Source organism: Tarenaya hassleriana, unplaced genomic scaffold (genome assembly GCF_000463585.1).
Source record: "Tarenaya hassleriana unplaced genomic scaffold, ASM46358v1 Cleome13, whole genome shotgun sequence".
Lineage (NCBI taxonomy): Eukaryota > Viridiplantae > Streptophyta > Magnoliopsida > Brassicales > Cleomaceae > Tarenaya > Tarenaya hassleriana.
Window position 1 is genome coordinate 1,528,891 of NW_010963495.1, and position 23,027 is coordinate 1,551,917.

At 37.9% G+C, this 23,027-nt stretch overlaps 4 protein-coding genes across 10 annotated transcripts in view; 3 read left to right on the forward strand and 1 right to left on the reverse strand.

The window, feature by feature from the left end:
• LOC104807845 (protein WUSCHEL) overlaps positions 1-1,914 on the forward strand; it is a 1,959-nt gene extending 45 nt beyond the window's left edge. The window contains exons 2-4 of one of the 3 annotated variants that reach the window (XM_010533272.2): positions 97-643; positions 976-1,061; positions 1,479-1,914. In XM_010533272.2, coding sequence (XP_010531574.1) covers positions 103-643; positions 976-1,061; positions 1,479-1,892 — 1,041 coding nt within the window. In that variant the 5' untranslated portion in view covers positions 97-102 and the 3' untranslated portion in view covers positions 1,893-1,914. Of the gene's footprint in view, positions 1-62; positions 644-972; positions 1,062-1,478 lie in introns of those variants that run through there. The other 2 variants (XM_019201837.1, XM_019201838.1) reach the window with 2 other exon arrangements.
• A 3,694-nt stretch (positions 1,915-5,608) lies between these two features.
• On the reverse strand, positions 5,609-7,762 carry LOC104807494 (WEB family protein At2g17940). Its single transcript, XM_010532782.1, has 2 exons — positions 7,609-7,762; positions 5,609-6,281 (listed from the first exon to the last, which is right to left on the reverse strand). Exons 1-2 carry the CDS (start codon positions 7,759-7,761, stop codon positions 5,742-5,744), a joined length of 693 nt encoding a protein of 230 aa, XP_010531084.1. The 5' UTR covers position 7,762; the 3' UTR covers positions 5,609-5,741.
• A 796-nt stretch (positions 7,763-8,558) lies between these two features.
• Positions 8,559-12,609, forward strand: LOC104807495 (DNA-(apurinic or apyrimidinic site) lyase 2). Of its 5 annotated transcripts, XR_770764.1 has the most exons (12): positions 8,559-8,784; positions 8,887-8,998; positions 9,130-9,351; positions 9,484-9,569; positions 9,650-9,765; positions 9,868-9,948; positions 10,038-10,244; positions 10,387-10,538; positions 10,662-11,269; positions 11,369-11,454; positions 11,579-11,646; positions 11,860-12,609. XR_770764.1 is itself a non-coding variant. In XM_019201885.1 (11 exons), the coding sequence occupies exons 1-10, from the start codon at positions 8,677-8,679 to the stop codon at positions 11,438-11,440; spliced, it is 1,764 nt and encodes a 587-aa protein (XP_019057430.1). In that variant the 5' UTR covers positions 8,559-8,676; the 3' UTR covers positions 11,441-11,454; positions 11,860-12,609. The 5 variants fall into 5 exon arrangements, 3 of the variants coding, with proteins under 3 accessions (XP_019057430.1, XP_010531086.1, XP_010531085.1); XR_770763.1 differs by having other exon boundaries at positions 11,369-11,646; XM_019201885.1 differs by lacking the exon at positions 11,579-11,646.
• Positions 12,610-13,413: 804 nt separating this feature from the next.
• On the forward strand, positions 13,414-14,194 carry LOC104807497 (chaperone protein dnaJ 11, chloroplastic-like). Its single transcript, XM_010532785.2, has one exon. The coding sequence runs from the start codon at positions 13,479-13,481 to the stop codon at positions 13,953-13,955; it is 477 nt and encodes a 158-aa protein (XP_010531087.1). The 5' UTR covers positions 13,414-13,478; the 3' UTR covers positions 13,956-14,194.
• The last annotated feature ends 8,833 nt before the right edge of the window (positions 14,195-23,027 follow it).

Sequence of the window (23,027 nt, forward strand, 5' to 3'; positions counted from 1 at the left end):
CTCTCTCTCTCTCTCTCTCTCTCTCTCTCTCTCTCTCTCTCTCTCTCGGTCTTGTTCTTCCTATGATATTTGATCTTCTTTCATATGTCATTGAAGAACGAAATGGAACCAACGCAGCAGCAGCAACAAGCCGACCAAGAGAGCGGAAACAACAACAGCAGCGGCAAGAACGGAGGAGGGTTCGCGAGTAGGCAGACGAGCACGAGGTGGACTCCGACGACGGACCAGATCAGGATCCTCAAGGACCTTTACTACAACAGCGGCGTACGGTCTCCTACGGCCGACCAGATCCAGAAGATCTCCGCCCGCCTCCGGCAGTACGGCAAGATCGAGGGTAAAAACGTCTTTTACTGGTTCCAGAACCACAAGGCCCGTGAGCGTCAGAAGAAGCGCTTCAATGGCACTACTGCCACTCCTACCTCTCTCAATACGGCGAGTGATCATCACCACCATCTTAACCACAACCATCATCAACTTCTTCTTAATCATCATCATCATGGCATCCCCATGCAACGAGCTTCTTCTGGGTATCATCATCATCATCATCACAGCAGCAACAACGACTCCCTCAACGGCATTACTCCCGCGAAAGTTGATCAAGATCATCTCTTTCCTCAGAACAAATTCCCCAGCTTTGGCAATGGTGATCTTTTTTATTCATTTGTTTTGTTCTCATCATGATGATTTTAATCGATCATGTACCCACACACGCACGCATATACAGACACATATCAGGTTAGGGATCTTGATTTGGGTAAACAAAAAGTTACACATTGAAACAGTTTCTTTGATGTGTAACGGAGACTAGAAACACATACACGTGCATGATATATATAGTCTTGAAACAAAATATATTAGGGAGAAACTTATATTATATACATGTTTTTTATTCGTCTTCACCTTAAATTTTGTTATCAGTGTGGGCGTTTTCACTAATTAATATATATGGTTTTCTTGGTTTATTATTCTCTGAAGGTAATCACTATCATGCAAGTTCTGGTTCTGACTGCGCGGTTAATGCTTCTAATGGCTACATGAGTAGCCATGCCTATGGATCTGTGGTACGTCTCATTCGAGAGGAAGTACATGTTATTAAAATCCTACTTAAGAATTTCATGAACATTCACTCCCACAAAAACTTTATTTTAAACAAACGAATTATATGGATCTTCAATTTTTTTTCATGATATATAGCGTCATATGAAATATACACCTCTTACAAGTATTAATTTGCATGTAGACCGATGATCATATAAGGTACGTATACTAAGTATAAACTCGTGGCGATCTAGTGGATATATATTAATGGCTGCGATGTCTTTGCCCTTATGAGATGAGTATATATATGTGCTTATATAAACTTATGAATTCGTGAATGATTCATAAATCAATATCATTTTTATAAGTTTCATTTTTGTGCATCATCATCATCATCATCGATCACTGTATTGTTATAATAATGGCGATTATGAACACAGGACTGTTCGATATCGCCTACGGGAGGAAGCAGCGGCATCAATGGCGGAGGAAGCATGAACTACAACTGGTTCAACATGGATCATAATCATCACCAATACTACTCTTCACCTCCTTACAACTTCTTCAACAGACCAAAGTCTTCCCTGTTCTGTCCTGATCAATCTGATAATCACGAAGAAGACGAAGACATGGAAGACGACGAGGATGGAGATCACGAAGATGGAGATGCGTATCTGCAACACCGAAGGACCCTCCCTCTCTTCCCCATGCGCGGCGAAGATCACATCAACGGCGGAGGATTGATCTGGACGTCCGGTCAATCGAACGGTGACCGTCGCAGCCACGTGGGAAGAGGACCTTGTGCTTCTCTCGAGCTCAGCCTCAGCTCTTTCACCGGCGTCCCACCGGATTAAATCCCCGGTCCTTATACGCGTCTCGAAGATATATACTTAATTAATTATATGATTATATATAGCTGGTTACTTGATTATGCAGTGTTTGATTAGTCTCCCTATGTAAGCTGTAATTATTTCCCTTTATTAGGTACGTAACTCCTTAATCATCTCTGATGATGAAGTAATTACGATCCCCTAATTATGTAATGATATATATATATATATATATATACGCTTATTAGGGCTTGCCTGTTTGGGTTTAATTTAACTACTTAATGTCTGTTAATTCGAAAAAACATGTTGCTAGTATATTGCAAATAAGTTTAAACTTTCATGAAAATAAAATACGATCCGTATCTTTGTAAATATTACTTTTACAGTTGAGAACTATATATGTCAATCCATAATCAATTGGTCCGAAATTCATATGATGAAATGGTGTATATATTTAAACAAGGTGGATTAAAAATTAAGATGTTTAAGAACATACAGTTTAAGAAGCGTGGAGTCATTAATAAGTCAATAACAACAATTAACTATGCTATTTTGTCATGATTAAATTAAAATTAGATTTCGGTCAAGCTAGGTTTAGGGTTTATGTCCTCATGGTGGGACGGTTACGGCTAACGCGAGCAAGAAGCGCGTGACAAAGATTTCCTTCTCTACAGAGATTTCCCAGAGGACCCTCCTCGAGCCGCGGGCAACAAAAATGACATGCGACGAAGATTTTTTTTTTTTTTTTTATTTTTTTTTTCCCTTTGAAATCGATTTAATCGGGCCAAAAATAACTGGATCCGTTTTTCCTGCTGAAATGATATATTTTTATATAGTCGATCGGTCCACTCTTACACATATACATGTAGATATAGATAGATAGATAGATGAAATGAATGTAAAAGTATACAGTGATATATGGGAAAACAAAAGAATGTGGCAGTTAGGTGGCAGCCATTTTTCGAAAGGAGGGTATATATTTTGTAGTTTGAACCCTTACCACTTCGTAAACAACGCTAATTATTGTGACATTGAAAACTTTATGCATTTTTTGCTGCACCCGCCTCGTTATATGCTCCTCGACGAATATATATTTTAATAATAATCCACCACCTTATTATTATATGATACTCCTTCTCCTTTTCGTATTTAGAATTATTATTATTAGTATTATAAATTATTTTTTATATAACAGGTTGTAATGTAAATCTCGTGGGAAAATATGTTGAAGCTCGTAACCGATAGAGTTTAAGTGGTCGGTTTATTATAATAAAACATCGACTTTACGTACAAAATATCATCACTCGTTATAGAATACCTATCGAATCTTATACTTTTGGACATGAAATGAGTTATCGTGGTGGATACAATATCATTTTGGGTAGATGGATAAACGGTGCAAACTGCTACGTCGATTAACTTTGCTTTGAGAATCTCATTCCAATTCAATAGTGTATGTATAAATATTTTTTTTTCTAAATCAATGTTTGATCCACATACTAAATAAAGAATCTCATATACTAACTTGGATAGTCCAAACGGTGAAGTGAGAATGCAAAACGTCAGTTTTATCCTGAATTCGAATCTCAAGTTGGGAGAGGGAAGCATAATTCCAATCAAATGGCTTGCTCTCGATTCCAAAATTAGTTTGGGGTTCGTCTCAAGATACCTGATTACCAAAAAAAATCTTATATTTAGGCGTACGACTATTTCGATCCGAGTACATAAAATCATACCGAATTGAACTAAATAATGTAGAATTTTTATTTTACACGGAATAGATCTAAAAAAACTATTTGATGTGGTATCTTTCAAAACAAATTATTAGATCTTGAATAATTTTAAAAAATTATTGAAGAGAAGAGATAATGCTATTTTTCTTAACCAAAACCGAATGTGAACACATTTTTTTTTCCAAAAACTTTTTTTTTTCCAAAACTAAAACTTTGAAACATCCATCTTATATATATAATCACGTTAACCCCCTTGTATCGATTGCAACCATGCATATAACTTATATTTTTCATTTTTTAAAATGCGCGTGAGAAAAACAAAATAGACATTAAGTCAAAAAAATCAAACCAAAGAAAAGAAAAGAAAAGATAGTATAGGAGTTGATTATTATTTATTCATTTTAGTTACTTGTACACATGAGAGAGCCATTTAAAGACAAGAAAACCAAACCAACTCAAGAACGCAAGTCTACATCGACAAGATCTCAAACTGATGCGATTTCGTACGTAGCCTTTTTACAAAATCCCACTTCCCTCTCACATATATATATATATATATATATATATTGTATTTTTTTTTTTCTTGTGGACTAAAATGAAACTTTTTAATTAATTAAGGCTACTGAAGACAGCCTGATGAGACGAAAACGAAAGACAACTAATTGTCGGATGTGGAAACCATAGCTCTTTAGTTATGCGTATTAACATAACTTGTGTTCTATTCATGCATGTGGTCACACACTTGACACATGCGCTTGCACGCATATATACATATACATACATGTATATATTTATTACATGAGCTAAGAGTGATCAAGAATGTAATTATAATATGAAAATTAATAAATGTAGGCAGAGAGTTATATAGTAATTAATGTATATGGGCTTGTGCGGATCCGAGAAGATCTTTGGATGCTTTAGAGGGTTCAAAGTACGTTATTTCCAGGAGAAGAAAGGAGTGATTGCATCATCCTCTTTTGCTCTTTTTATTCCTTTTCTGTGAAAGTTTCGCTATGGCCTCGTTCCTTCAGTTCGGTCTATTTACTCTTTATATATATATATATATATATATGTTTTTTATTAGTTTTTACATTTATTTTGTGTTTTGTTTTCCCTTCTTTTAGTTTTAGACACAAATGTATACGCAAAAAGTTTCAAATTATAAAACCTTAATTATTATAAGCGCTATATATAGTGTGTATATATATGTGTGTGTGTGCGTGTGTAAATTTCCAACAATTACTTTTCTTTAATCTACTGCGCGTTAATATTTTGAAAACATGAGTTTGAGAGTTACTATTTCAATATGCACATTAAAGTGTTGGAATCTTGGAAGGTATACATGTTTTCAAATAATTTGAATAATCACTAAGTTAATTGAATTGAATGAACTCGAATCGGGTACTTGATGTTTTTATACATAGGTTTAGCGAAAAATAAAATTATTGCATATGACGTTATTTTATATAAAATAAAGTTCATTTCATATTTCAAGATGTTAGTTTATTTAATTGTGAAATTTGACCCCCCAAAAAAACCAATCAAAATATTGCACAATAATGTCAACAACGAAGGGTATGGGATATATATTTGTTTTTTTTTTCTAAATAAGAATATTCTTTTTCGCCATTCTTGCAACATTCTTCATTTTTTTGCATTTTATTTACCTGCGAATCAAATCAGGAGTTGTTCGATCGTGTTGTGAAGAATAACAAGTTTTATAATATTAAAATGTTTGTATTTGGTCCGTGTGTGATCTCAAAACATTTGGTATATATATATATATATATATTGTATATATAGACAAATAATTTCTTACATATTATTACAAAAAAATTGATCAACATCTATAGTCAACAGCATGTAATATCTTAAATATATCCTGCAAATCAAGAATCTGAACTGTATATCTCTTTCTGAGTTTTTTTTTCAATCAATTATATTATTAATATCTAATTTTCACAAAACTTTGTTTGAAAAGAATGGCTATTGAACTCAATTGCTTCATCGAGATTTTATTTCTTCTTCTCCACCGTACAAGACAATATTGCGATCAAAACCTTTTACAAACTTCAATGCATACATGAAATTTATGCAACCATCTCATAAATGATCAAAAGATCATCATCCATTTACATGATCACTGCACGTGTTCCGGAGACTGGCTATCTTCTTCACTGTCTTCTTTCTTCTTAGAGAAAAATCGCACCATGAATGGAACAAAACCCTTCTTTTTCGTCTTCTTAACCGAAGGAGGTCTTTCTAGATCATTCTTCTTGTTATCCTTTGCCTCCTCGACGCTCGACATCACACGAGTGAGTCTGGGCGGACTCGCGAATTTCACGAGCCTCCTCTTCTCGAACTCCTCAACTATCTCATGATCTTCTCGATCAATTGCTTTGTTGTATTCCCCTGTACTCGTCACTACTTGATGCTGTTCCACGAACTTGATCTCCTCGATGTCCGGATTGTCTACGCGGCTTTTCTTGTCCGCTTTCAGCAGTTGGATCTCTTTACGGGCTTGTTCGAGTTCTTGTGTTAGGGCTTTGATTCGATGTGACAAGACTGAGTTTTGTTCTAGGGTTTTTGCAAGAGTTTGTTTTGTCTGCTCGAGATCGGTTGCCAGGGCTTGTATTCTTGATCGAGGGCTAGGGCTCGCGATCGCTACGTCTGTACGCACCTGTATCGATCGACGAACGTGTGCATGTGCATGCTTATCAGCCGATTAATTTTTTTTATAACTCTTATCAGCCGATTTGGTAAAATAAATGTACTTTATATATATATAAACACTAAAAGATAGATTTTGTCGCGAGAAGTTCATTCCATAACAACGACATGACATGCTTGAAAGATCGGATCAAATTTCAAATGGGATGTAATTTGTGTTTTCCGTAATAATTATTTCTCATTCCACACGTTATAGCTTAATATATTGTATGTATTGTACGTATATGCATGTATACACGTATATGATATTTCAGACATGATGATTAGTTGGATCAAATATATGCACATATTTAAAAAAAAAACATATTAATTACACTAACTTGATTTTTTTTTGTCACAGGTGTTATAAGTACACATGTATGTTCAAACTAGATTCAGAGGAGACATGAACGTACATGCATACAAATATATGTGCATATTGCAAACCATGCAGGTTATATATATGTGTGTATATATATATACACGTGCATATGTAGGAAGTACTGTACGTATTCTCACATACCAGCATGAGCCAGAGGAGACATGCTGATCTAACAGACGTGTTTGAAAATATTTGATTTGTCGCCTTGAACATAAAAGCCAAGTACACGAGATGGGGCCAAAGCATTCATGAATTTTACACATTTTTGCACACAAGAAACGCCGTACGCCCGAGTTATCTATAATTATACGTGTACATATGTATATATATTCAGGGACCCATGTACTGAAATTGTCCACTGAACCATAATAAAACGCCTTTAATTTGGACCAGAAGCTTGAACTCCACCATGTACGCGTTGCAACTAATGTAAAGTATATCACTGTCGTTACGTTACGTTACCTAACATGTAAATTTATTTGATGTAGCGGTCTATAACGGACCCAAACAAAACTTATGTATCAACTATATCACGAGAATGCGAAATTAATCTACGTAAGTTATTAGATTTTAATAATTGGTGGTTTCGTGGTTAGTGTTTCTAATGGATACATGAGTTGTATTTTACAGGAATATTTTCTAATTCCTAATCTAAGTTATATATATTGTCTTCATAATATGATTGTTAATATTCATACATTTTGTATAATAATGCATAACTTCATATTAGAGTGTAAATCCGTTTTTAATTTAGCTTAAGCTAATACTTGGTGCGTCTGATTTCTAGCCGGAGATATAAATAATCACTATACCATGTGATTTTTACATTGTAATATTAACAAAATAACGATTGTCATAAGTAAATTTTTTATAACCAGATTATCAAAATCAAAGTGGAGACCAGTAATTAGTTTACCTCCTGGAATTTGTTAGCGTAGATTTCTCCGGCCAAAACTTTCTCGCCGAACAATGCCACGGCTTCCCTCACCGACCGGAACGGCGCTCTCGTGTCTATCTCCGCCCGGCCACCTACCGCTATTCTCCGGCTTTCTCCGGCGTCCCTCTCCATTCTTTCTACACCTTTAGTTCTCCGATTAAAGTGTATAGATTTCATATATATACATCTGAACTTGATTTAAATCGGTATATATAATATATTTAATTATAATTTTTTTGAAGGGTTAATCATTTAGTTTCGTCGCGTTCACTACACTTGACTTTGGTTAACTGAAGTTGACATATATATTATGGTTTGGTTATGTTCGTTGGTTTGTGTTACCGACCTGACAACGACATTCCTCCTCTCTTGATATTTTTCTATTTGGGCTTTGACCTCCTCCACTATTGAATATAATTATTTATTTCGAATCAGTTGTTGGTTAGGACTATATATGTCGGTCCACGATGCATGGTTTACGATTATACGTATTTGACACTCGCGTATATACGTAGATGCATGTAGTCTCGGAGAGAAAATTACGGTATGATAGTTCATCGTTTTGGATTATATCAGTTTCGTTTTGTAATATATATTTTTTTGTATTAATTTGAACCGAATGATCAATGCCTCTTGCTTTTTTTTACGTATAAAAAGAGTAAATACATACGTGTAAAATCTTTACATCCGTATTAGTACATGCCATTATCTGAACCCAGATGATTGTAATTTGGGCCGACGTTTATGTGAAAGCCCAATATATATGGAGCTGTTCAGTAAAATACTAATGATTCATGTACTTGCCGGTCCAAGCATTTTAGACCGTAGATAATGAAGACGTTTTTTGTGTTTAGATCCTAACCGTCCACGTCACTGGCCAGACAAAACGCCGTCGTTGAGCTATTGGGGTTGTTCGTTCGACTCTGTCTTTTTACAGTTCGCAACTCTCGCGGTGGCCGATCGTGGAATTCGCGGAGAGTGACTCACCGGCGGGAAAATCCGGCGGGAGGGGCGGAGTAAGGTGGGCGTAATCCGGTTAGGGAGAGGATGAAGTTGGTGACTTACAACGTTAATGGGCTCAGGCAGCGGGTTTCGCAGTTTGGTTCTCTCCTCAAGCTCCTTGACTCGTTCGATGCCGACATCATCTGCTTCCAGGTTCGTAGATTTCGGATTCTCACTCTTTTTCTGAGATTTGGTTGTGGGTTTTGCTTGTAATTCCCGATGAATTCGTAATGATCATGCTTTTTCCAAATTCAGGAGACGAAGCTGAGAAGGCAAGAACTAACAGCGGATTTGGCAATGGCTGATGGTTATGAATCCTTTTTTTCCTGCACTCGTACTTGCGAGAGAGGTCGCACTGGTTATTCTGGTGAGCAAATAAGCTGTTTCCCGACCACCGATTAAATGCAAGCGGCAAACCCTAGAGAAAAGTTTCGAGCTTTTTTCAGTGAATTTGGAAAGAGAGAGAGAGTTGAAGCCTTAACGATGTTGAATTGTCAGGTGTTGCAACGTTTTGCCGGGTAAAGTCGGCATTTTCGAGCTGCGAGGTTGCTTTGCCAGTTGCAGCAGAAGAAGGCTTCACTGGTCTTGTGAACAATAACACAAGCGGTGGGAGGAATGAAACGTCGAAAGCTGCTGAAGGGCTCTTAGAGTTTGAGAAACATGAGCTTCTTAAGGTGGACAGCGAGGGACGGTGCGTTACAACTGATCACGGTCATTTCGGTATGGCAAAAGCATTGATCTTCACCTATGTTTTTGGAAGTTAATTCTCTGGGATTAATAATGTGATATTGTTCTCGTTGTATATGCCATTTTAGAGCACCTATACCACTTAATGTCTGTTGGTTTTGTTAGTTGTCTTCAATATATATGGGCCTCGGGCTGGAGCTGATGATACTGAGAGGATCGAGTTCAAGCAAAAGTTCTTCAGTATCTTAGAGGTAAGTCTTATCTGAATGTGATGATGAGTTGCCTCTATCGATAGTCTTTTCGGTTAACTGTTTGTAAGTTTTTCTTGTAGAGAAGATGGAAGTGTCTTCTGCATCAAGGAAGAAGGGTAGTTGTTGTCGGCGACCTCAATATTGCTCCATTTGCAATAGATCGGTGTGATGCTGGACCCGATTTTGAGAAAAACGAGTGTGTAGATACTGATACTGATACTCGTGATTTGCTCAGAGCATCTTGCTTCGCTCAGTCATTCTGATTATATCTTTCTTTTCCATGTCATTGAAATTGTAGGCTCAGGAAGTGGTTTAGATCTTTGCTGGTTGATTGTGGAGGCCCGTTCTCTGATGTTTTCCGGACAAGACATCCTGACAGGTAACGTATTTTGGTTATAGTCATTCAGTTACCTGGCCATTGAACTTTTCTTTTATCAATCGCATGTGTTTTTTCTTAACTCGTGTCAGGAGAGATGCATACACATGTTGGTCTACAAGTACTGGAGCAGAACAATTTAATTACGGGTCAAGAATCGATCATATCTTAGTTGCTGGGTCATGTTTACATCAAGAGAAAGATGAGCAAGGCCATAGCTTTCTTGCCTGTCATGTGGAGGAATGCAATATATTGACACAGTATAAGCGGCTGAAGCATGATGGAGATGCGCCAAAAAGGTAAGTAAGGCTTTCTCTCTCAAGGACATGCTATTGTTGCCGTTCTTGTTTCGTCTTAGAGACTATAGTTGGCTAGTGTTATGTTTTTCTCTGTGTTTTGTCTCTGAATGCTTACGTGAACTCAACTCGCTTGCACTTACAGATGGAAAGGAGGAGGGGGCATGAAGTTAGAAGGATCAGACCATGTTCCTGTATTCACTACTTTTGATGATCTCCCCGACACCCCCCAACATAGCACCCCGTCCTTAGCATCGAGATATCTACCCGTTATTTACGGTTTCCAGCAAACTCTTGGTACGAGACGTTTTCCTTATTTCTGCTGTCATTTCGCCCTTCGAAACTCATCTATTGCTGTCTTCCTGTGTTGTTATCTAAGCATTTACTGTTTTTTCACTCTTTTTTTTTTCCCTTTCTCAGTGTCAGTATTTATGAAAAGGCAGGCCAATAAACAAGTCAACACCACAGAAGTTCTATGCTCATCTTCAAGTGAACCTTGTTCTTCTCTAGAGAGTGAATCCACTGCTTGTGGCATTAAAGGAGCAGATCAAGATTCCAGAGGGGACACTGATGGCCTCCATGGCGGAATCTGTCGGTATGAGAGAACTGAAAATGTTTGTTGCAGCAGTGGTAGAAATCGGAAAAGGGCGAGGAAAAGCCAATCATGTCAACTCTCTCTTAAGTCGTTCTTCGCCTCAAGCTCAAAAGTAACCGATGCTCGAGACGTTTGTTCTGTTCAAGCAGACATCTTGAATTCTGATCAGAGCTTCCGAGCTGATAATATCTCGGAAGACGGTGAACAAAGAAGCAATCGAGATCAATCGGGTCCTTCAACAGATGAACGGGAAGGCGGGTCTTCAGAAAAAAACAAGAACAATGCCGCTTTACAGGAGTGGCAAAGGATACAGAACCTAATGCAGAACAGCATACCTCTCTGCAAGGGCCATAAGGAACAGTGTGTGGCCCGTGTAGTGAAAAAACCAGGTCCCACTTTTGGTCGGAGATTCTATGTATGTGCTCGAGCCGAGGTATTGGTTCTTGCTCTAATCATGCGAACCCATTGGATATCGATCAGACAAGAACTGGAACAAAAAAAAAAGGATCTCTGAATTATGTTTTTCCTGCAGGGGCCTTCATCTAATCCAGAAGCTAACTGTGGCTACTTCAAATGGGCTTCGTCAAAATTCAGGGAGAAATAAAACCAGCTTCACGGGTACGGATCATGCTCTTCCCTATTCCCGGTATAAGTTTAATATCTCGTTTCCAAAAATCAGTCTTTTTCCCGCTCGTCGTTTTAGGGGATAACAACTATGAGCTCTGTATTCTTGGGGTTGCAGTAGACACGTCTGAGATCCGAATTTAGACGACATACTTGAAATCTCTGCAGCTTAGAGCACGTTTTTGGGTAAGAATCTGAATCTTGATTAGCTAGAAGGGGTTATTACCTACCTTTACCTGATGAGACAAGATGGGTGGTCGAGTGGTTCAGATTCTTGGTTGTACCAATTGTTAGGCTAATATGATGCCAAAGATTTGTTATGCATAATATCCTGTCCGGGTTCCTATCTAATCCCTTAGGCTTATAAGCTGATGTTGTCTAAATCTAACGACTGCCCAGAACCTAGGGGTGAGTACCGGTCGGATACCGAGTCTTTCGGAACGTCCTCAGTTTCATAGGCTCGGGTTTTTCCATTGGACTACTCGGTCATGGTGTCAAGTATCCGAGCTTTGGATATCCGCGGTTTCCACCCCACCTCTTTTCCTCTTCCGGCTCGGGTATCCGCAAAACCAGCGAAAATTTTCGGCCGAAACCCGAATCCGAATATGAAGGTAGACGAATATTCGGTTTTCACGATTTTTAACATGGTCGTCCTCCTACAAGACCCCAATTTCTCTATTATAATCTAGTTTTGGTGGCGCAGTGAATGGAATTTTCACGATTTCACTGTCACAAATTGCTTGAACAAAATATGAGAGACACAAAAGATAATGTTGTTAATGGTATATATATATATATTTTATATAAAAATATACGCAGATACGTATCCACATGCATTTTATATTTTATTAAATGTAACACTTGAGCAATTGGGAACGTGGCACCCACGTAATAGTAGCGGTAACTTTTGCATCACGATATAAAATTGACAGCGGTCCATCCGTCTCTTTTCTTCTTATAATCATACAGCAGCAACGTTATCTAAACCATATTTTAAAATGTTACCATATGCGTAATGAGATCATGGGGTGATGGGATTTTCACGATTTGTTTTAAATTGCGACTGGACTGTTCTTTGTGATGAATGACATCTGTAACCACATTCTCGTCACAAGAATAGCAATTAAAATACTAATGATGTTTTTTTTATTAGATATTGTAAATCCAATACCGACACCATCTGCTGATATCATTGAATTGCCAATTTGTCTTCGCAACTTGTCATCTGCTATGAATAAATTTATTGTATAAATGCGTACGTATATATATATATATATATATATATATATATATACAGACCAATATGGAATAAGCGTATAATATATGATTCGTGTGTTGAGTGTTCGGCTAGAAGATGATAATAAGTGAGTCCGAGTCATAATAAGTGAGTCCGAGTCATCTTCTCAAACTCGATAAGTAAAGTCGCACATTGATCTAACTTTTTGTAATAAAAAAAAAAGAAACACTTTTTTGAAAAAGCATGGATCGTGTAAACTTAGATTTGCATCCCATTCCGAAATTATCAAATAATATGTAAGGATTGTGTTTGGTCTGCCTATCTGATTTTATTGAAATTTAGATTTTAATTTCGTTGTGAAAGTTACAGTTTCATTTGGCAAATCCGACCGTCCATTCTTATCGCTTCAATAATTTTCCTGTTAACTGGATATTGGATAAGCCCTTCTGCTGACTCATCTCCCCCATCCCGACTTTTCTTATCCTCACCTTTTTTTTTAATTTTCTTTTTAAATTATAATCTAAATGGGTATCCTTGGATTCAATGGATTGTGAGTAAATTTGCTATAAATGTTAGTATTATTTAAAAATCAATTTTCATATTTTTTAGATTCGTTCATTATTATTTATATATCCCCGATCACTTTACACTCGATTTAATCAAATAATTAGTTGAAGTAATTAAAAGCGCTAATCCAACTCTCGCCTATAAATAAGCCCCTCCTCCGTCCCCCTCCAGTCACCCTGCCCTCTCACGCATCCAACAGACGACGACGTGCAAGATGCTCTCTTCTTCCCCTTCCTCCTTCTCTCCTCCCTTCCTCTCCCCTTCCCCCCCTCTCTCCCCCACTTCTCCGTCTCCTCGCGCCAGGATCCCTCCACCTCTCTCCGCCACCGCCGCCTCCTGCTCCTACACCTGCGCCGAGGATCCTCCGATGCTGCGGCGGCGCGTGTCTCCTAGCGCGTCTCTGTACGAGATCCTGGAAGTCCCGATCGGTGCCACGAGCCAGGAGATCAAGACGGCTTACCGGAGATTGGCCCGGATCTGTCACCCTGACGTCGCCGGTATCGATCGGAAAAACTCGTCGGCCGACGAGTTCATAAGGATCCACGCGGCTTATTGTACGCTCTCGGATCCAGAGAAACGAGCCGTTTATGACCGTCGGATCCTGCGGCGGAGTCGGCCGTTGACCTCCTCCGGGATCTCCGGATTCGGCAGTTACGGCGGGAGAAACTGGGAAACCGATCAGTGCTGGTAGCGGGTTGTTATTTTTGAGTAATCAGATGTAAATAGTGGGATTAGTTTGCTAATTAATCAGCTTAGTGTCTCATTAATTGCTAATTACAAGGCCGATAGACGGATTGCTATTATGCGCCGCTTTACGAGCAATCTACGCCACAGATCGTGCCGCGTAGGATCCACTCGTTTTTCTTTTGGGGAAAAATTACTACTGTGTATTATTGCAGTGTGATATCTATATGATAGATGGTTTAGACATGTGAACCTGATATATACACACATATATATATATATCAAACATTTTTACTTTTTAAGAGAATTATCCTTTATATAGCATTATATTAAAACGGTTGTGCGCCATAATGCCCTAGATGGAATCATGAAATTAGACATGGAATTAAATATGTTCTACAACCTTATTATTATTATAATATCCAAAATGGGGTATAAAAGGGAACAAAGTTTTTTTTTTATTCCGGATTCGAGTCTTCATTTGAGGAAAAATATTTACATGGTTTCTAATATATGTAGTCGGTCAAAAATCCGATAAATTTTCATATTATAAAAAATATTATTATTGTTTTTTGGTCAAACCAAGAAGTTCATCTGGACCTTTGACCCAACCTACATATCCCTGGATCCGGAAGCAACCTTTGAACATACAGTCAACCACAGACATGTGGGTAAAATAATTGTATGTTATTATTATGGGTTCACTCTATTTATTAACCTTGCAAATGTCTCAATGATCAAACACCCATCTCCAATCGCTCTCTCCAATTTAGAAAAAAAAACGGATGCTGATATTTTTTTGAAAATATATACACATATGTATATATGTATGTATGTCTATATTGTGGGTGGAGTTGTGAACCAATTTGGAGGGATAAGCAGTACCACTAAATTTGATGGAAGTCAAAAGGGACAAAGATGATGTCATTATCATTCTTCTTTCAAAAAATGCCATGTTCTAGAAACTGTGGTTATATTATCATCCCCTTTGATTTCGCCCATTGGACAAAAACTTGATTTCTTTACGAGGCAAAAACACACACCATGATTTGCCCTTTCCTTCCATTAATCAAATACTATATTATAAAACAATATTATATACCTAAAACAGCATTGTTTGTTCCATTGAATGGGGGATGAAAATAGATTATTTCGCTGTATAGTTTTTTTTAGTAATTTAAAATTTTATCCGGTTTCGTCTCAACTACATCTTTTCGAGGATCCACAAAATTTATATGAATGCTCTTTGCCAAATGGAGATTTGAATCTAGGTTAGAAAAGATATTTATTCTATCTTTTATCAATCTAGTCAACCAATCTATATTAAATCAATTTTCTTGGTTTTGTTTGATTTTTTTTAATAAGCTATCTAATTCCCGCAAGATCATGTTCTTTTTTATTTCTGTCCAACCACTTTATTGGCCTAAAACATTGGAGAATACATAAAATAATATTATCATAAGAAAGATAGTTTTCCATTTGCATTAAATATTCGTGTGGGGTATTTTATACTCGTTTTTGTTGTCATTGTTAATAAAAATTTCAAATATAAAGTTTTTTTTTTTAAATCAAAACATGTATAATAAAGGATTCTACTTTTTTACGATAGGAAAAAGAGACTTCACTTCTTATGTGTATATGTTTTCACATTAACATCCGTGAAGCAAGGAAAATATTTTCTACCATTCTACAACCTCCAAACGCCTATCTATATTTTATGAATAAAATTGGCAAAAACAAAATAAAAGTGAATATTCATTAATTGCATAATTTAGTTTTTTGTGAATATTCATTAATTGCATAATTTAGTTTTTTGTTTTTTTCCATGGTTATTAATTTCAGGACCATGTTATCGAGAAAATTGATTTTCAAGGGAACATTCATATTTATTTTGACATAAAACTTATTCAAAATTTGAGGCATCTTAATTTACATTGAAAATTAAGTCTTGAATAACGATGGTGATTAAATATGTTAACATGCACGAATATAGTACAAAAATATTCCACGTCACCTGGAATTACTATGGGTCCCATTCTGACAAAAAAGTGGGCCCACGAGACGTTGAAAGTAAAACCACGTTCGTCGACCTGTATATCTTTGTCTCTGGCATGGAATTTGTCGGGGATGAATAATCTAATCGATAAGATTTTTGGAAATTTTATAATTTTCTGCAAAAAGAAAATAAAAAATGTAGTAATGAGAATCACAATAATATCCTTCTAGAAGCTAAAAGGGGAAAAAAACAAATAGAAGACAGTGCGGTCCATTTGAATTATGTTTCCTTTTTTCTTATCCAAAAAATAAATGCGCTAAAAAACAACCCACCAAGTTTTGAATTTTTTAAAGGTGTTGGAGTGAACATTGATCACTGGAAAATAATGTATTTAAGAATATTAATTTAATAATTACATTGTTAAATCACGGGCCGTTCATTAATACACAATTGCATTTAAGAATATTAATTTTCAAATGTTATAGCCAAGTGAACATTTTGAGATTTCATACGTCGTCGTGTTTGAATTCTCAAACAAAGTTGGTAACCGTAACATTAAATATCATTGGTTGAGCTCATTCATTAGTCCTATTGGACATGGTGTTAGAAAAAAAAAGATGGGTCCGGATACAGCGGGAAAGAACAACAAAATCAATGAAATCAAAATAAAAATGTAAGAACCCGGATATAATCTTCTAGGCGTGTAGAACACTTTTCTAAAACGTTATTCCCTCCCCACCGAACAAAGGAGAAACCCGAAAATACGTTTAGAGATACAAAGAAGATCAGCAACGATTGATTTGCTCCTCAACGTTGTCCGAAACAGAAAAACCCAAGAAAAAAAATGAACAGTAAAAGATGGAGAAGAAGTAGCAAGTTTCTTTACCAACAAAACTAAAAAATCTCTCAAAATCAATTAGATTTCGTATGTTTCACATTCTCTGACATTTCTAGTTTTTAAAACCACGAGAGACATCATCAAAATTAAAATTGTATCCATTTAGTAGTTTTCATGCGAAAAGCCGTATTTTTTCATGTTCCAGACATTTAACATGACCGTGTCCCGTGTCAATTGTCTGTGCAAAATTAACACTCTCTTAGAGAATTGACACGATCCATACTGCACCTAACACGGTCGTAATGTAATTAACACACCCGTGTTACATTTGACACAACCCGTGTTAAATCTAACACTGCCCGTGTTGGAATTAACACACCCGTGTTACAGCCCGTGCAGAATTAACACGCCCATATTACATGCCTGTGCAGAATTTCTGCACTTAAATTTCACCTCTAAACACAAGTATATACTTTACAAAATACATGTATATACTTTATCAATTCATACTATATTATTTACGAATATATAACTACTCAACCATATCCGTAATACATATAAATATGAACCACATAAGAGATTTATTAAATCTATCAATTTACTCTAAAATAAACTACACATGGTCCTCTTCTTTCGTTTGTACTCTTATCATTCTTTTATTATTATTATTATTACTATATTATTTACGAATATATAACTCCTCCACTATATCCGTAATACATATAAATATGAACCACATGAGAGATTTATTAAATCCATCAATTTACTCTAAAATAAACCACATATGGTCCCTTCTTTAGTTTGTACTCTTATCATTCTTTTATTATTATTATTATTATTATTATTATATATATATATATATACAAATTTTAATTTGATAAATAACAGGTTTGAAAGATTATATATATATATATATTATCATTGATCATTCAAACCCTAATTTCGTGCTGCGAAAATGTGCAAAATGATGGAGTGCTTTTTTCTTAACTTAGAAACCATCCAATGTTTCTTTTAACACTCATAGTGAAAGCAAGATCCAACAGAAGCACTATGCCTCCTAATATAATCTTGTCGTTATAGATTATAAAAAAAAAATATCGTTACAAACTCCTGACATAATGATGTCGATCGAGTGAGATATTTTGTACAAATTATTATATAATACACACACATGTATGTCGATGCGAGGCAATAAGTGCGTGTATCCACTTGATGCAACCATAGCATACATGCCTCACATTCTATTACAAAACCCACAGATTCTTTAGAAATGTTCAGAACGGACAAATAATTCGTATCAGCGCGTATATATCGATTCAATATTTTGTATCTTAATTATCTAATTAATGTGCCCACGTGTATGGTAGTTACAGTAATTATCTAATTAATATATTAGTTATCATAATTCAAAAAATTTTAACAAAAATAATGATTATATATGTATTATTGTTAATTTTAATAATTTGTATAGATAATTAAAAAATTTTGAATTTACATATAAATTTTTATAAAATTAAAGATATATATATATATAAAAGTTACGTTTGATTAAATTCGCGTAGGAAAAAATTATTTTTTTTAAAAAATGATGTCGTATTTATGGATTTTGTGCACATATACGAGATTCACACACATGTATATGTGTGTATATATATTGTATATGTATGAAAACCGATTTATACGATCTCGAGGTATAGGCATACGTAGATGTACACAAATAATTGCTTAATTTATGAAAAATATCGAGTACTACATCCATCTCCATGGACGGGATGGGTAAAAACCTAAATCACTTTTTTAGCAGAGAGAAAACTGCAAATGGAGAAGATGAAGTTTCTGGAATTTTCTGAATGAATTTACAAATTGGGTTTACACGTACATTTATACAGGGCAATGAAACAGAAAACGTAACAACCAGGAGAGAGAACAAATAACTAATCCTAACAGATATTGGGATTAGTATTAATCCCTTCTTAATCTATCTCGATCAAAATTGTATCTGTAATACCCCCTCCTCAAGGCTGAGCCGGGAGAAACAGACTTGATATGTTCATTCGGGACAGCAGACTGGAGAATAAAGCAGGATGCAAAGCTTTGGTAAACAAGTCTGCGAGTTGGTTCGGTGCATGGACATGCATTAGCTTCAAAAAACCAGCCTTTAGTTTATCACGAACGAGGTGACAATCGATCTCGATGTGTTTAGTCCGTTCGTGAAAAACTGGGTTCGTTGCGATGTGAATTGCAGAGCGATTGTCACAAAACAGTTTCGCTGGGCCCGTCAATGAGATGTGAAGATCTCCTAACAGGTTGGTCAGCCAGACTAACTCACACGTTGCGTTGGCAAGGGAGCGATACTCAGCTTCCGTGCTGCTCCGAGAGATGGTTGTCTGTTTCTTGGCTTTCCAAGATATCAACGACTCACCAAGGAACACACAAAAACCCGAGGTGGAACGACGTGAATCCGGGCAGGATGCCCAATCGGCGTCGGCAAATGCGTTCAAACATAACGAAGAATGGACAGAGTAAAAGATACCTTGCCCAGGGTTGGATTTCAGGTAACGGATGACCCGCTGAGCAGCGAAGAGGTGAACCGAAGTTGGACAGGATAGATACTGGCTAAGCTTGTGGACGGCGTAAGTAATGTCCGGGCGCGTAATCGTTAAGTATAACAAACGACCAATGAGCCGACGGTAGCCAGTAATGTCGGTTAACCTTTCTCCCGAATCTTTCGATAGCTTGATACCTGGGTCGAGAGGTGTTGCAACGGGTTTACATGCTAAAAAACCAGAATCCTCAATCAAGTCAAGACAATACTTCCGCTGACTAAGAGAAATACCCAGCTTAGACCGAGCCACTTCCAACCCGAGAAAGTAACGCAAATTCCCAAGGTCCTTAATATTGAATGTCTGCTTCAGCAAGTTCTTCAAGCGGGAAACAGAAACGTTATCATTACTGGCAATGACGATATCATCAACATAAACCAACAGAGCAAGGAATGAAGTATCTGACTTTTTGACGAACAATGTGTGATCAGCAGGTGATTGGATAAAACCATCAGAAAGCAGAACATTAGCGAAAGTGATGTACCACTGGCGAGATGCCTGTCGAAGCCCATACAGTGATTTGTGTAACTTGCAAACAGCATTTGGAGGCAAGTCAACACCGGAGTGAGGCGTGTACCCCGGAGGCAACGTCATGTAGATTTCCTCATCGAGCTTTCCATGGAGGAAAGCGTTAGTGACGTCTAATTGGGTCAGAGTCCAACCTTGCGTGGCTGCCAAAGCAAGGAGCAATTTAACTGTGACAAGTTTAGCAACAGGAGAAAAGGTATCGAGGAAATCGACCCCTTCTTGCTGCGTGTAACCCTTGTCGACTAGACGCGCCTTAAAGCGATCAACAGAACCATCAGCTTTCCTCTTAACCTTGTAGACCCACTTACATCCGACCGCTTTCTTGTCGTTAGGGAGAGACACGACAGACCATGTACCATTCCCATGTAGAGCGTCGAGTTCAGTTTTCATAGCAGACCTCCATTCAACCGAGGATATAGCTTCTTTGAAATTTCTGGGTTCAGACAGGATGGAAGTATTTAACACAAAGGCTTTGTATGAGGGAGAAAGACGATGGTAAGATAAGACGGAGGAGAGAGGGTAAATTGAAGAAGAGGATGGAAAGGAGGAACAGGATTTTAAAAGATAGCAGTGGTAATCGGTAAGATATTGGGGAGGCTTGGTCTGGCGATGTGGGCGAGAGACTATTTCGTCCACAGTAGGTGGAGGAGACGAAGGGAAAGTATGAGCAGGGGTAGCTGAAAATGAAGGTGGTGATGAAGTGGGCCTGGGCTGGGAAACAGGTAAAATGGGCCTAAGATTTGTATCAGAGGAAGAGGGCTTAGGCGTTGACCCAAGAGAAGGGTTAATGCCCACTCGATCAGAAATCGGTAAGGGGAGAACACAGTCAGAAAAAATGGTTGGAAAGAAATCAGGAGGTGGATTAATGGCGAAAGGAAAAATCGTCTCATGAAAGACGACATGGCGAGAAATAAAGATGGAATTGCTGTCAAGGTCGAGAAGCTTATACCCTTTATATCCTGGAGGATAGCCCAAGAAAACAGTCGCTCGGGCCCTTGATGAGAATTTGTGTCTGTCAGTTGTGTAGGTCGATGCGTAAGCCAGGCATCCGAAAGCGCGTAAATGGCCGTAATCAGGGACCTGTCCACGCAAAACTTCAAACGGCGATCTGTTCAGCAAAAGAGGCGAAGGAGTTCTATTAATCAAGTAGACGGCAGTACGAATGCATTCGGACCAAAAAGAGAGGGGTAGCTGTGACTGAAACAATAATGCCCGGGCCACATTCAACAAGTGTTGGTGCTTCCGTTCGACGACAGAATTCTGCTCCGGAGTGCGGGCACAGGAAAAATAATGCAGTATCCCCTTGGCCCCGAAGAACTCAGCAAATTTCAGCTCTGGAGCGTTATCCGAACGAACCGCGCGAATAGACTTGCCAAACTGTGTTTCAATAAACGTCACAAACTCAGGAATCAGCCGAAGAACATCGCGTTTTGATTTCATCATATAGATCCATGTAACTCTAGAGTGATCATCAACGATGGTTAAGAAATGGTTAAACCCGTCATGAGAAACGGTGGAAAAAGGGCCCCAAGTATCGATGTGAATGAGATCGAAGGGGCTGGAAGCAAGGTGATTATGAGAAATAAATGGTAAGCGACGTTGTTTAGCCATATGACAGATTTGACAGTGAGGATGATCCGAAAAATTTTTAATCGAAAGTAAGGAAGAAAGAGTTTTAATCTTTTGAAAAGAAGGGTGTCCAAGTCTACAATGCCAAAGATTGGAATCAGCACTAAAAGCTTGAACAGATAACAAAGGAGGAAGACGATCAGAAGAAGGTGGGCTGGACTTGAGGAAATAAAGGTTTTGACGAAGCTCAGCCCTCCCAATCGTCGAGCCCCGAGTAGGCTCCTGAATGAGACAGCAATCAGAAGAAAATGAAACAAAAAGATTAGTGTGCTGAAGTAAAGCACTGATGCTGATAATGTTAAAAGAGAAGGTAGGAATGAAGAAAACATGAAGCAACCGAAGATGATCACTAAGAGAGACAGAACCCATATGATGAACCAAAATTTGTGTTCCATTAGGCAGAGACACTGATCTTGGTCGAATCGGAACAAGGTCGGTGAATAAACGTTTGTCATAACAGACATGAGCAGAGGCACCTGAGTCAACTATCCAAGAAGAAGCACCAGAGCTGGAAATATCATCAGAAACAGAGGAGCAAACAAACGAAGAAACCAGAACATTACCAGAGGATGCAGTAATATCTGGTGAACCAGCCTCAGAAATGGAAGGGCCATAGGTGTTTAGTTTGGTGCTAAGCTTGGAGCACAGCTCCTGGAGTTGAGCGATGGAGAGTTTGTCCAGCTCCGGAACAGCAGGCGGAGGGCTAGGGGAGACGTCCTTAACCAGGTTGGCATAGTTCCCAGAAGCAGGGGAAGAATGACGAGGTGAAGGCTTAAACGGAGACTGAGACTTAGCTGAACCAGAAGGTTTATATCCAGGAGGAAATCCGTGTAACTTGAAACACTTTTGAACAGTGTGCCCATATTGTCCACAGTGGGTACATAATGGGCGCTGTCTAGTCTTGAAGGAATGACCAGCAACCAGCGCTACCTTCGCATCAGGGGGCGGAGCAGAAGACTGAAAGACCACAGCGTCAGGAGGGAGAGGAGATTTCATCAGACGCTGTTGTTCGTGCTGAATCACGAGATTGTAGGCACGCTGGATGTCGGGCATGGGATCCATCATCGTAATCTGAGTTCTAACAGCTTCGAACTCATCGTTTAGTCCATATAAGAAATCGATGACAAAGTCACTCTCAAATTCATCAGCCCAACGCTTATCGACATGACAAGTACATTTACCACAGGTGCAACGATGATTAACGCGAACTGATTTGGTCTCTTCCCAGATCGTAGAAATGGCAGTATAGTATTTAGCGACATCGAGAGTACCTTGCCGGAGACTGCGAAGTTTCTGCCGGACACGGTATTTGCGCGGAGCATTGGTTTGCTGAAAGCGATGCGCAAGATCAAGCCACATCTCACGAGCAGTTGAGATGTAAGACAGATTCTGGGAGATGTCTTCGTCAACAGAGTTTATGATCCAAGAACCGACGATCGCATTATTGCGGTTCCAGAAACGGAGAGTAGGGTCATCGTCCGCCGG

Excerpts from the sequence above, each read along its gene's own strand:
- LOC104807494 (XM_010532782.1), bottom strand. The coding sequence starts at position 7,761 with ATGGAGAGGGACGCCGGAGAAAGCCGGAGAATAGCGGTAGGTGGCCGG. Across the intron at positions 6,282-7,608 it reads ACGCTAACAAATTCCAGGAG|GTGCGTACAGACGTAGCGAT; the intron begins GTAAACTAATTA and ends CGATCGATACAG.
- LOC104807495 (XM_019201885.1), top strand. The coding sequence starts at position 8,677 with ATGAAGTTGGTGACTTACAACGTTAATGGGCTCAGGCAGCGGGTTTCG. Across the intron at positions 9,570-9,649 it reads AGTTCTTCAGTATCTTAGAG|AGAAGATGGAAGTGTCTTCT; the intron begins GTAAGTCTTATC and ends TTTTTCTTGTAG. Across the intron at positions 9,949-10,037 it reads CGGACAAGACATCCTGACAG|GAGAGATGCATACACATGTT; the intron begins GTAACGTATTTT and ends AACTCGTGTCAG.
- LOC104807497 (XM_010532785.2), top strand. The coding sequence starts at position 13,479 with ATGCTCTCTTCTTCCCCTTCCTCCTTCTCTCCTCCCTTCCTCTCCCCT.